The 13,372-nt window shown below is 46.7% G+C and overlaps 2 protein-coding genes across 16 annotated transcripts in view; both read right to left on the bottom strand.

The window, feature by feature from the left end:
- The window catches only part of LOC120393914 (complement receptor type 2-like), a 341,488-nt gene that overhangs the window by 206,542 nt on the left and 121,574 nt on the right, over positions 1-13,372 (bottom strand). The window lies entirely within an intron of this gene.
- Positions 1-13,372, bottom strand: part of LOC120393911 (complement receptor type 1-like) — a 404,201-nt gene that overhangs the window by 329,825 nt on the left and 61,004 nt on the right. For all 15 annotated transcript variants that reach the window (XR_005592155.1, XR_005592156.1, XR_005592157.1 and 12 more), the window contains exons 10-11: positions 9,232-9,331; positions 6,952-7,034 (exon numbers count right to left, since the gene is read on the bottom strand). Coding sequence is in view for 12 of the 15 variants with exons in the window: in XM_039518354.1 (XP_039374288.1) it covers positions 6,952-7,034; positions 9,232-9,331 (183 nt within the window). In the remaining 3 variants the exon portion in view is untranslated. The remainder of the gene's footprint in view (positions 1-6,951; positions 7,035-9,231; positions 9,332-13,372) is intronic.

Below are 13,372 nucleotides of genomic sequence, written 5' to 3'. Positions count from 1 at the left end.
GTTTATTGACCACTGGGGCAGACTGCAATGCTCCTTTTCCCTATCTAGAAGAAGTTTTGGGACTGATTTCAAAGTTCCAAACTTCTTAACATTTGTTTTTGCCACTGCATAGCAAAGTGCAAAGTCTAGTGCATAGGACTAAAATGTAGTTGTTTAAAACAAATACATGGATGGCCCCCTGGTCTGTCCCATTATGTGGGGAGCCCTGTCGGAAGCAGGGATTTTGTGTGAGGGCCAGGGGAATAGGTGGGGATATGGAAGGAACCAGGGTGGGGAGCATGTATATTACTTCACTGATGTCTCCCCTGCTCTAGGGGGAGAGCTGCCTCTGTCTGACAAAGCCTGTGTTATGAATGCCAGAATCTTCTGCAGAAGTAGCTCTGTGGCATCTCGCCTGGCCAGTTCACACCCTAACTAGAAGTGAGGGTGGGGGAAGGACTGCAGCTGTAGTTAACGCCATAGCACTGATCTCAGCTCTGAGCAGTGGGGATCTCCTTCCTCTGACAGCGATCCCGCGGGAGTTTGGCTAAACAGAACTGAGTCAACGTCTGACACATGTTACGAAAATCCCTCCACACTAGTAAAGATACTTATCTGCAAGAGGAAAGGAGAGAACTTCTTTCTGTTCTGTAACCAGCTAGCGATTAGATGAGGACACAGGGCTAGATCTCGACATCACTTTTAAATAGTTAATGAGACAGTTTCTATTAACAGGTGTGGAAAAAATATCAGGATGCTAAAGTCTTTATTCGGTATCCCTTTTATTTAAGAAAAAAGTCCTATTCCAAATAAGATATTGTAAATAACACATATCTTCAATTATAGTTGCTTCATTTGTGGAGAAGATCTCTTCTTATTGCTAAATAAAACTCCATGCAGCTTGCAGTCATAAAAAAGGTGTAAATAACATTTTAAATATTTAAATCTTATAAGACGGATGATAAAGGGTTTGATTATAAACACCCCCTCTCAGCAGCAGCGTGAGACATTTCCTGAAAATAACAAAGCTTATTTTAAGATCTACAAAGACAGTTTTTGACAACTAACTTATAAAAAGGATGTAGGCACTAAACCACTGGAGAACTTCTCAGGAGGACACTTTTGATCTTACTGCTTACTTCTTATAAGAAAGTGCTAGTGGATTGCAAGGAAAAAAATCATGATAGTCAAGATAAATTCATGGAGGATAGCCAAGATGGTTAGGAATACAATACCAGGCTCTGAGTGTCTCTACTCTCTGATTGTCAGAAGCTGGGACTGGCTGACAGGGGATGATGGATCACTCGATAACTACCCTGTTCTGTTCATTTCCTTTGATTCACCTGGTTAAATGGACCATTGGTCTGACCCAGGATGGATGTTTTTATGAAGAATCTACAACATTCCACCTAGTGTCTGGCATCTTTACATTTGTGTTTAAAGAGTAATATGCACTCCATGATGGAAGCTTGTAAGTAGGGATCTGAAGAGGCTCTCTTGCTGTCTGCAGTTAAAGCGACAACTCACAATCCAAACCATGCCACGCTCTGACGGTGACTATGTTCTTTAATGGGAAACATTTAGCACTATGGAGAGGCAGAATAAGCAACCAGCTGCATGTTCAGAAGAGCAAGTAATTTTGATGCTGCCAACTGCCTTGTGTAGTAAGTGCAGGCCCTGATAAAGGCCCAGTATGAGGCCAGAGGCCTGAACTGAAGTAACGAACAAGACTTTGCTAACATAAAGCAAAGTTAAGCTGTGAGCCAGAGGCTGGCCCGGTTCACAGAAGCTGGCAAGGAAAAGGGCTGATGCTGCAGAAATACATATTCACCTAGCATATCAAAGGATAAACACAGCATTAGAACATATTATACTGAAACATTCCATTGATAACGAAAGGACAGGCCGACCCATCCCAATGACAGGGGCAAAAGGGTAAAATGATGGATAGAGTTGTTTTGTTCGAACCAACATGTACAAGGTAGAAGGCGGTGCCTTAATACGTAGAAAGGTTGTAACCTGCTACGTAGAAAGGTGGCACCTCAACACGTCAGGTGTGATGTGTAACTTGTTTGTATCTGTGTATAAGAATGCATCCTTGGGGCGGTGTCTTGGTCCAGCCTAGGGGGCAGTGGAAATCCCGCCACTGACTGAGCTGAATCCATTGTCAGGGAGTACATATGTACTGGCTAGCTGTATCGCAGCAGCACCTTGGACTACGTTTGCCGGGGAGCCGGAGGCTGTACTTTTTTCGACAATAAACCTGGCCGACGTGCCTTCGTACCTTACTAGACTTTGTGGTTATTGGGGGTTCTCATCGGGTCTGCTGGGTCAGCTATCTTCGAAGAGTTGGGGCAGCACACAGAGGGAACACACGCATGCAGCTGAGTGATATCAACAAGGAGAAAGCAGAGCACCACACCGGTAACGCTCTGACAACACTGGTGACCCCAACCTCTAATCTGGTGAGTAAGCGAGCTGTCCGCTGTAAGAATCGCAATCTAACATGGCAAAAAACCTCGAGCTAGGGAACCCCCTGATCCCCTCCCTTTTAATCCCCACGGAGTTTGATAACTCCTGGAGCCGCTGGATTGCCAGTAAAGGGGGTCCTTATTAATTTAAAAAAGAGTGGGGAAATATGGACTGGCATATGTAGAGCAATGGTAGAAACTGAGGCTCTGAGAAACAGTAATAAAAGTAAAAAAGCAAGAATTTTGCAACTCATGTCTATGGCAGTGAGGTGGCTCAAACAGCATGCAGGCATGCTGGCCAAACAAGTAACAGAAAAAACAGGAGAAGTAGAAGAGGCAACCCGGGCAGTCGAGCACTGGAAAGCCCAAGCTCTTTTAGCAGGGCAACAGGCAGTCCAAACTCATGATATGCTCGAGCAAGTAAAGCAGGAAAATAAAAAATTGGAAACAGCTGTAGAAAACCTGCAAAAGCAAAAAGTGTCATCCCCTGGAGTTCAGCATACTTCAAGTGCTGTTACAGTGCCTGAAGAATGGGGACAGAAGTGGAAACAGGTGGCTCTTGCCAAATTAAAAGATGGAACATGGGACAGCTGGGATGGGTGTTGCAACGGGGATATGTGGAATGACTCTGCTGGAACATCCTCTCAGGACCCGTGGGCAGGGGCTACCGCACCGCAACCGCCACCTTATGATGTAAGCCAGGTTCTGGGCAAACCCTCCCCAAAACCTACATCAATTCCAGTAAAAACAGGAGAGATGGGTAAAAATGGGACTGAAGATCCTAGTGAAACTACTAGTGCAAATCCTATAAACCACTATACTATTGATAAAACCCCACATACACCTAACCCCCCCACATTAAAATTATGGAATGCAGTGGAAACTGCAACAAAAAACTTATCTGACTATATAAAAGATCCATGGCCCCGTCGTGCCCATGTAGAGAGAAGGGAAGATCACGAAAGAAATACCCCCCCTAAACCACGTGTGAGCGGCTTAACAGCCAGATTTGACGCTTTAAAAATTAATGAACTGACTGCATTAGCTGGAGCTGTTGGACACCCCCCCTCTGAAAATTTTAATGAGTTCATGGTATGGCTCCATAAAGGCTCGCAGTTACTAAAAGCAGTAGGAATTGACATGTTACAGGAACCAATTTTGGTACAAACCCTGTTGGGGCCCCTGAACTGTCATATGCTCGGTTTTGATGATGATGTTACACAGATGCTTAAACGCGTGGTTCAAAAGCATTTTAAGCTATCTAGTGAGTTAGCAACCCTGAAAGGAATTGCAAGGTTGCCAGGGGAAGCTCCGGCAAAGCTGGCAAATAAAACTCAAACCTATATTAGATTGACAGGAGGGTCTGCTAATGTTGAAGATCTAAAGCAAATTGTTTTGGAGGCGCTGCCTCCTGGTGTGTCAGAATGGATGAATGCTTGGTGTGAGAATGGAGGTAGAGATGTACCTTGGGATGAATGGATCGCAAAGATAGAGACGGCAGTTAAGCAGCAGGAAGGAACTCCTGTCAGTGAGCTGCATACTCAGCTAGGACAGTGGAAAACAGAGGGTCCTGGATACTCTCCCCGTGGTCGTGGCCGGGGTTGGAGAGGTCGTGGATTGAATAGAGGCAGAGGAGGCGATAGAGAGAGTGCGTGGGTGCCTTCTGGAGTGTTAAAACAGGAAAACTTAAACCTCAAAGGAGAGATTGAGAGGCTGCAGGCACAGCTGCAGGCGTGTATGATTGGTAAGGAGTCTCAACAGGAAAAAGATAAAACAGTGACAAAGGTAGCTAGGGCAACAGTCCTGACATCAGGATTGAACGACCCAGTCGCTACTGATTTGGTGGCATAGGACAGCCCTACCCATGACTCGGAATGCCTGTTTCAGCAACCCATTACAGTAGATGTCTGGGGGCGCCCCCATTTAAGCATTCGAGTCGGGGAGGGGCTGATTGATTTTTTGTTGGATACGGGCGCTGGAATTCCTATAGTAAAAGATGACTTTAATGCATATCCAGTTGGAGAATCGGTGCAAATACAGGGAATATCTGGAGCTAACAAAAAGTATGATGTTAAAATCCTTCCCCTCCAGTTTGGAATGCATACTGTTCACGAGAAGTGTGCTATTGCAGGGAGAAAGAATCTAATAGGAGCAGAAACTATTAAACGGCTGGGATTAATCTTGGACTTTCCCAATATGTGTATTAGACAAACTCTCACTGTAATGCAAGGCACAAATGATACAAATCTGATCCATATGGGACTGGCTACACATACGGTGAAAGCAATAAAACCTAAACAACCGCCTCCCGCACCAAAAGGCTGGGAGAGCTGGTGGACTGACATTCAAACCGTCTGGGCAGCAGATTCCTTAGATACAGGTAAAATGCAAACCTCTGTTACATTAGAGGGAGCCACACCTCCATTTATTAAACAGTACCCAGTACCTCAAGAAGCAAAGGAATCATTAAGGCAAGTAATAACATCGGGTCTGCTGGGTCAGCTATCTTCGAAGAGCTGGGGCAGCACACAGAGGGAACACACGCACGCAGCTGAGTGATATTAACATCGGAGAGAGCAGAGCACCACACCGGTAACAGCAGACAACCCAGTTGCCTGAGAAGGGTCTATTTTCACTACAAAAACTTCAGTACAAATGTATGACATTTATCTCCTAACTTTTCCATGATTTTCTTCCAATGTCTGTTACTTTGTAAACCATAGCCATCAGCCAGCATCGGTCATTTATACTGCAAAAGGAAGATAAACAATTAAAATCAAAATAGTTACATACTTCAGTCTTACACACATCTTTCTTTAGACTTCAAAGTGTTCATTTAGACTAAACTTTTCATTGCTTGTACTTTTCAGTATTGTCAGGAACAAATACTAGTTTTTGTATTATGTGTAACTGCATAAAACAGAAACATTTTAAACCCACTTCAGGTTAAAGCAAAGGTTATGGCATTTTTTTCTTAGTGATAAAACCTTAGAAAAAGCAAGAGAAAACATGAATTGTGGCTGTCACAAGGCTACGGTTAGATTATTAGCAGAGGTAGTAACTGCACGGGACAAACAACAAAAAAGTGACTGATGAGTGTTGATAATTACACAAGCTAACTAACGGAGAACTAGGCTAACCACGAATCTGCTCTTCTCCCCACTATAAAACAAAGCTGAGGTGGAACATTCCTCTAGAAGTTCCGCTCTGCACCAGGAATGGCACCTACGTAGATTTACATAAACAACATTTTATAGCAGGATATTAGTTTCTTCAGTGTCTAGGCACATTGAATATTCTTATTTAACAATGGACCATGTGAATGCTACGTAAAATACAGCATAGTCCTTATGAAGTCCACGTGAGCTTCTTTATGATATACACTAAACATTTAAGCTCTTCATGATATATACTAAAAGCAATTAAGCAATTACTTTAGTTCACATACCTGTTTTAAAGCACCATGTACTATAACTACACACTCAGAGCGCCATATGATCCATTTGAGGAACTAGCACATGCAATGCTGCCTCCTTATAGATGAAATCTTGTATTTGCTTATAATCTTTCTGATTTTATATATTTATTTTTCACCCAAAGAACAACATACGATTTTCTCCTTCATTCTTAATAGGGGACTATGGAAGGCTACTGGGAGCACATCACACCTGTCCTCTGCTCTCCACACTGGCTCAAAAGCAACAGAAGCTTGACTTGAAAAGCTGGGGGAATTAGGCTTGCGGGGGAGGAGGGGTTGCACCAAGGAGTCCAAGGCTCAGAGGGTTCATCTACACAGTGTAAAACGCTTCTAGCATGGTCCTGGTTGGCCCACGTCAGCTGAGTCAGGCTTGGGGGGCTCAGGCTGCAGCCTGAGCTCTAGGACCTTCCCCCTTTGCAGGACCCCAGAGCTCAGGCTGAGCCAGAGCCCAAACATCTACACAGCAATTTTTTCAACTCCAGAGCCTGAGCCCTGCGAGCCCCAGTCAGCTGACCCAGGCCAGTTTTTTATTCCTGTGTAGACATTCCCAGAGAGAGCCTGGGCAGCAGGGCAGGCACTCACCTTGGCATGGCAGGCTAAGGAAATGGTCAGGGCAGTGTCCCTGGTCCTGCTTCCCTACCCTGAGCAACTGCTCGCCCAGCTCCCAGTCTCCTGCTCTGGACAGGAAATGCCGGCCCCCCTCACAGTGATGTGATGTGGCTTCGCCCAGCCCGGTTCCGTTCCCTGCCTCCAGGTGCGGGGACACAGGAAGAGCAAACCCTGGGTTGCCCTATTTCACACTCTCCCCAAGCACTGAGGAAGTATTGTCTGGGAGGAAGTGGGGGGGACGGGACATAAATCAGCCCCCACATTGTTTCCACTACAGAGGCACTAGCCCCCACTGGCCTTCCAGTTCCACTTATCTGTATGATCGAATATAAAACACACATGAAAAGGCTGTAACAGTTGCTCTGTAACAGCTCCAATCATGAGTTCCTCTGAAAGCCATAAAAATAGCCTGACCTTGACAAGTTGGAAGTTGACTCCATTCAACTTGATCTCCCTTCAGCAAACATTGGATGAAAGGCCGTCCACATAATCTGAACCTAAAGAAAAGAGAAAAAGTTTCTTACCTAACTCTCTAATTACTCCTGTAACAGTCCAGAACTTTGGAAAAGGGGTTCTTTCTGCCAGTAGGTGAGCCTGTAGGGTCATTCCTGCTTTAAGTACCAACATGATCCCTAGTAGCAAGGAATGCCGAGTTGTTAAAGCCAATGTAGAACAAGCAAATAGGTGGGTATAAGATTGCAGAGACCATGTTAGCAGCTGAAATCCTTCCCCTTCAAGTCTACACTAGCTAGATGCTTGGGAATTTCTGCGCAATATCTTTGTTAAACTTTAGCAAAGGGAAACAATTAAGTCTCTCTTCTCCACATTTTTTAACGCTTCTTATTTCTTACATCTTCAAAAGGTGGAAGACGTCCGTAGATAAGTTCCAAAATTTGAAAAGCACTAAGAAAATTAGTAATTTTCCAGACTGCTAATCTTCTCAAAATGTTCGCATATCAAAGAGGTTTGGATTTGCAGAATAGGAGGCTGCGTCAGACGTCCCTAGCTCCAATCTCCAGAACAGTGTTCAGGAGCTGTGCTGTTGGCATTCTACACCTTGGATTACTGTCCCAGATAAATGAGGAGCAAAGTACTAAAAGGGGTATCTCTTTCTCTAAGATCAGCCTGCTTAGTGCCATCATTCTTCTTCCTATTTTAATTCTTCTCTTCTACCAAAGAGTTGGCAACAGTCCACACCCAACACCCACTTAGCTAGCTATAACTCGAGCTACCAGTAATTCTTGCACAGGAAGTACTGCATACCAGCAATGCAGTCACTTAGCCTTCACTACTTCCTTTATCACTACAGGCTAAAGGTTGTGGCCTTATTTATTTGGCAAGGATGTTTAGAGAAACAGACGAGAGGTGCATCTACTAAAGCTGGTCTCTTCAGGTTTTCTCACCTGTCTGCTGAAACGACAGGGACCAACAAGGATAGACATAAACATCATTTGTGGCCAGGTGGCTACTGCTTTTCTTCTAACTTAAAACATTACACCCGAAGGCCACTTGTGCTCACAGCCACAACAGAGAGAGAAGACCTCTGCCGAAGCGCTGTCCCACTGCTGCCACTCTTTCAAAACCTGAATGTCTCAATGTCCAAACCTCATCAGCCCATTTAAACCCAAAGCTTTTGTGGCGGACAGAATTCCAAGGTGTGCAGCTCCTGTACACTTCTGCATAGGAAAATGTGAAGTATCACAACAATAGCTTGGACATTCTTGTGGATGCAACTCAGGCACACTATTGCCTAGAGGAAAAACCACTGGACTGGGACTCAGGAAACTTGGACTCTATTTTCATTTCTGCCTCTGGCCTGTGGGTGACCTTGGGAAGTCACTTCCCCTCTGTGCTTCAGTTTCCCCATCTGTAAAATGGGATAGACAATACTGCCCTCCTTTGTAAAGTGATTTGATATCTGATAACAGCTAGTTGTTATTACATCACCTGAGAAGTAGGCTGATGGCTCAGCTACAGGAAAAGGCAGTCTCTTTGTCTCCCAATCCCTGTGGGGTTTGAAGACATAGAATCATAGGATTGGAAGGAACCTCGAGAGGTTTTCTAATCCAGTCCCCTGCACTCAGGCAGGACTAAGTATTACCTAGACCATCCCTGACAGGCATTTGTCTAACCTGCTCTTAAAATCTCTACAACTTCCCTAGGCAATTTATTCCATAACCAGCCCCTCCCAATCATCCCGATTCCAGCACAGGGAATATAACCCTTGTTGCCTGCACATACCACCAAAATGGGTGAAACAGTGAAAAACAAAATGATATATTAATTAAAATGAAGACATCCATGCTCATGCCATTTGCTTCTCTGTTCAGTTACTCTGATGTCCAGAAAGTACCTGCATAATCCAATGAAACCAGAACCCAATCACATATTCTGGAAGTTTTTTTCGAACAGAAGCTTGAACAAATTGAAGTGCACCCCACGATACCACAGCTGCACCTGCTTCCTCCCAACTTAATCTTTCATCTGGAGGACTGGAGGGATCATGAGCCACACCTGGCCAAATTCAGCTGGAAGGTTGTACTTTTTCAATAGGGCCCTGAAGCCAGGCCAGCAGATCTGTAGCACCTGCTCAGGTTAGGTTTTTAAATTAGATCGGAATTTCTATTATTCATTTTCCACTGTTCACCAAACTAAGCTCTGTGAATTAATCAGCACCGGTTGCCCAACACTCACCTGTCATCACAAATGATGTTTGCTCTTGCACCGTACAGGTCATTGGTTAGAACAACAGCTCTGCCATGCTCTGGTCCTTTTGGAACGCCACACGATTTCGCTAGCACAGAACAAGATCAGTGTTAGCCTGTTATGTTTATGCAACAAACTAACAGACTTATAAGAGACTATGGCCGGGGTGGCCAAACTGTGGCTCGCGAGCCACATGTGGCTCTTTTACAGTTAAAGTGCAGCTCACGGAGCCTCACTACCAGACTTGGGGTGGAGGCTCTTGGGAACTCTGCCTTGGAGCAGGGAGGTGGGTCTCAGGGCTTCAAGAGGAGCAGGGCTGAAGCCCCGAGCCCCAGCAGTGCCTCCTGCTCCAGCTCTTGAATTTCTGAAGGTTGTTGTATTTGGCTCGAAGGGTCAGTAAGTTTGGCCACCCCTGGACTATGACAATGGCAGACCAGCAGTCCAGTTAGTTCACTCTCCTACTTAACTGTGGATATTCTTATTGTCCATCTTACGTGTTTAATTCTATCACTTTGTCAACTTCAATGGCAGAGACTCCTCCTACCTGGTACTGGGAGTTATTTGTGATGCTGCCTCTGATGCCAGGCACTTATTACCATAAAGAGCACACTGTCAGAAATTCACCATGTCCACATGCAAAACAGAAGAGACATGCTGCATTCCAGGAGCCACAGAGAAAACTACAACTAGGACTAATGATTATATTGAAAAAGATTTCTGACATTGATGTGGAAAAGATTTTTGTACATAAAAATATATGGTCTATTATATACATCAAGTATTTTCCTAAGCAGGCATGCGAGATCACTTGAGTCTAAGGCCTGGTCTACACTAGGAGTTTTTGTCGAATTTAGCAGCGTTAATTCGATTTAACCGTGCAACCGTCCACACCAGGAAGCTAATTAGTTCGACCTAGAGGGCTTTTTAGTTCGAATTTGGTACTCCACCCCGGAAATCGACCTTAGTAGCTCCGGGAGCTATCCCACAGTGCACCACTTTGTTGACGCTCTGGACAGCAGTCTGAGCTCAGATGTTCTGACCAGCCATACAAGAAAAGCCCTGGGAAAATTTGAATTCCTTTTCCTGTCTGGCCAGTTTGAATCTCAATTCCTGGTTGGACATCGGGGCGAGCTCAGCAGCACCGGCAATGATGCAGAGCTCTCCAGCAGAGGGGTCCATGCAATCTCAGAGTAGAAAGAGGGCCCCAGCATGGACTGACCGGGAAGTCTTGGATCTGATCGCTGTGTGGGGCGATCAGTCTGTGCTTTCGGACCTGCGCTCCAAAAAACGGAATGCAAAGACCTACGAGAAGGTCTCCAAAGCCATGGCACTCAGAGGATACAGCCGGGATGCAACGCAGTGCCGCGTGAAAATCAAGGACCTGAGACAAGGCTACCAAAAAATCAAAGTGGCAAACGGACGCTCCGGAGCCCAGCCCCAGACATGCCACTTCTACGAGGCACTGCATGCCATTCTCGGTGGGTCTGCCACCACTGCCCCACCAGTGACCGTGGACTCTGAGGATGGGATAGTGTCGACGGGCAGTTTCTTGGCGATGTTTGCGGATGGGGAAGATGAGGAAGGGTTTGTGGAGGACGAGGCAGGCGACAGCGCTTACAATCCTGATTTCCCCGACAGCCAGGATCTCTTCATCACCCTCACGGAGATCCCCTACCAACCCTCCCCGGCCGTTAACCCGGACTCTGAATCAGGGGAAGGATCAGTCGGTAAGTGCTATAAACATGTAAAACATTTATTTTTTAAAAAACAGGAATAAAAACTATATGAAAAGAAGGTCAATGCATATGGGGATAGAACAGAAATCTTCTTGGGAGAGTTCCACGAAGCTCTCGTAGAGGTACTTGAAAAGCCTCCGCAGGAGGTTCCTGGGGAGAGGTGCCTTATTGGGTGCTCCGTGGAAGCACACTCTTCCGCGCCAGGCTATCCTCAGGTACTGTGGGAGCATTGCCTCCACGAGCATGGCAGCATAGGGCCCTGGTTTGTGCAGGGTTTCACGCAGCATGCGCTCTCTGTCTCTCTTAGTGACCCGCCTCAGGGTGATCTCGCTCGGTGACTGCTGCATCTAATTAGGGGAATTAGTGTAATGTTACTATTGGGAATGCTTCACTTTTCCTTTGCATAACAATAAGCGTCGTTTAACAGCCACGTGGTGGAGGCTGCAGAGGGGAAGCATACAGGGATCTTTCCCGGGGTCAGCTGCGAGGGGGTGGAACAGGGTCAGAGTTTATGCTTTCCGGATTGCCTGCAGCAGGAGGGCACTGCTATACATTAACTTTTAAGCAGCCTAAAGTTTACGGCTTACCATGCCTGGCTGCTACACGGATTCTGCTGTCCTGCCTCGCTTGTCTGAACTCCAGTGCAAGACCCCAGGCAATGAAAGCGAAGGCCGAAAATTCGAACTTGTCCTGAGAGCGCATGGGATAGGTGCCGTGTATGGTCTTGTTCACAGAGACAGACTAGACTGTGTTCAGTGTTCGCAAACATGTATCTTTGCAAGGAAATCACTTCCTTTTTCCCATCACACAGCTGCGGCTGTTTCCCGACTTGCCCCGGCATCCCCCTCACAGAGGCTGGCGCAGATTAGGCGGCGAAAGAAAAAGACTCGGGACGAGATGTTCGCTGAACTGATGGCCTGCTCCAGAGCCGAGGCAGCCCAGCAGAGCCAGTGGAGGGAGACCCTCTCTCAGTACCAGCGCTCACACAGCGAACGGGAGGACAGGTGGCGGCAGGAAGACCAGCAGGTGACTCAAACGCTGCTTGGCCTAATGAGGGAGCAAACGGACACGCTCCGGCGCCTTGTGGATGTTCTGCAGGACCACAGGCAGGAGGAGAGAGCCCCCCTGCACTGTATCTGCAACCGCCCTCCCCCGCCACAAAGTCCTGTCCCCCCTCACCCAAAATAACAAGAAGGAGGGGCACTAGGGGCCATGAAAACTGTCATTCCACCCCAGCAGAGCGCTCATGTACCAAACAGCTCTCATTCCCTAAAGTATGAGAATTGCTTCCCTTCCTGGCTCACCCAATCCCAAATCCCAGTTTCATCCCCCAACTGTGTAGTTGAGTATTAAAAATAGTTTGCTGTTAATTACCGTTTCCGTCATGTTTCTTTGCAGAAGACTTTGTGTGAGGGGGGGGAAGGGTTTGTTAATTGCATAGGACAGCCACCATTACCAGGGTACAGACATGGGGGCAGGATCAACAGCAGGTCACACACAGAGTGCAGTCACTAGGCACCCGGATCAGTCTGGGAGGTGTCTGCTGCCCCAGGTCAGTCTGGGAGGTGTCTGCTGCCCCAGGGTCCTAGCGCCTGCCATCCACAAATGGCAAGGCAGGCTGCCCTTACCATGCCCTTCCACCCTAGCCATGAGCCTCTCCGATGCCCTGAGCCCTAGCCAGAGCCCTCATCCCCCTACATCTACTCACACTTCCCACACACCCCTCACCCCTTCCTGCAAACCCACCCCTTCCTGCACACCCTCCTGTAACCATCCTCCCCCCAGAGACCGCTGTAGGAGCAGGAGCCTGTCCTTCCTTGAGTGTAGAAGCGGTCTGTACATCACTGCACACCGTACCCACCACAGTCTGCGTCCCTGTTTAAACCCTTTAACGCGAATTCATTAGTAAAGAAAACTTTGTTAATTAACAATGTTCCATTAACTTTATTTTTAAACGTGTGTTGGAAGGGGGGAAACTTGGTGAACGGGGCATGTAACCGCAGAAAAAAGTCAACAGTAACTGAAACAGGGGCAGGTTCAGCTTCTCTGTAAAGAAACTGGACAGTCATAGGTTACCCTGCTCTCTGAGGAACCTAGCTTTCAAAGCCTCCCGGATGCACAGCGCTTCCCGCTGGGCTCTTCTAATCACACGGGTGTCTGGCTGAGCGTAATCAGCAGCCAGGCGATTTGCCTCAACCTCCCATCCCACCATAAAGGTCTCCCCCTTGCTCTCACAGAGATTGTGGAGCACACAGCAAGCTGCAATAACAATGGGGATATTGGTTTCGCTGAGATCTGAGCGAGTCAGTAAGCTCCTCCATCTCCCCTTGAGACGTCCGAAAGCACACTCCACTACCATTCTGCACTTGCTCAGCCGATAGTTGAAGAGTTCT

This window comes from Mauremys reevesii, unplaced genomic scaffold, assembly GCF_016161935.1.
Source record: "Mauremys reevesii isolate NIE-2019 unplaced genomic scaffold, ASM1616193v1 Contig36, whole genome shotgun sequence".
NCBI classification, from domain to species: Eukaryota; Metazoa; Chordata; order Testudines; family Geoemydidae; genus Mauremys; species Mauremys reevesii.
The sequence above is the reverse complement of the archived record's forward strand: the minus strand, read 5'-3'. Positions and strand labels throughout refer to the sequence as shown.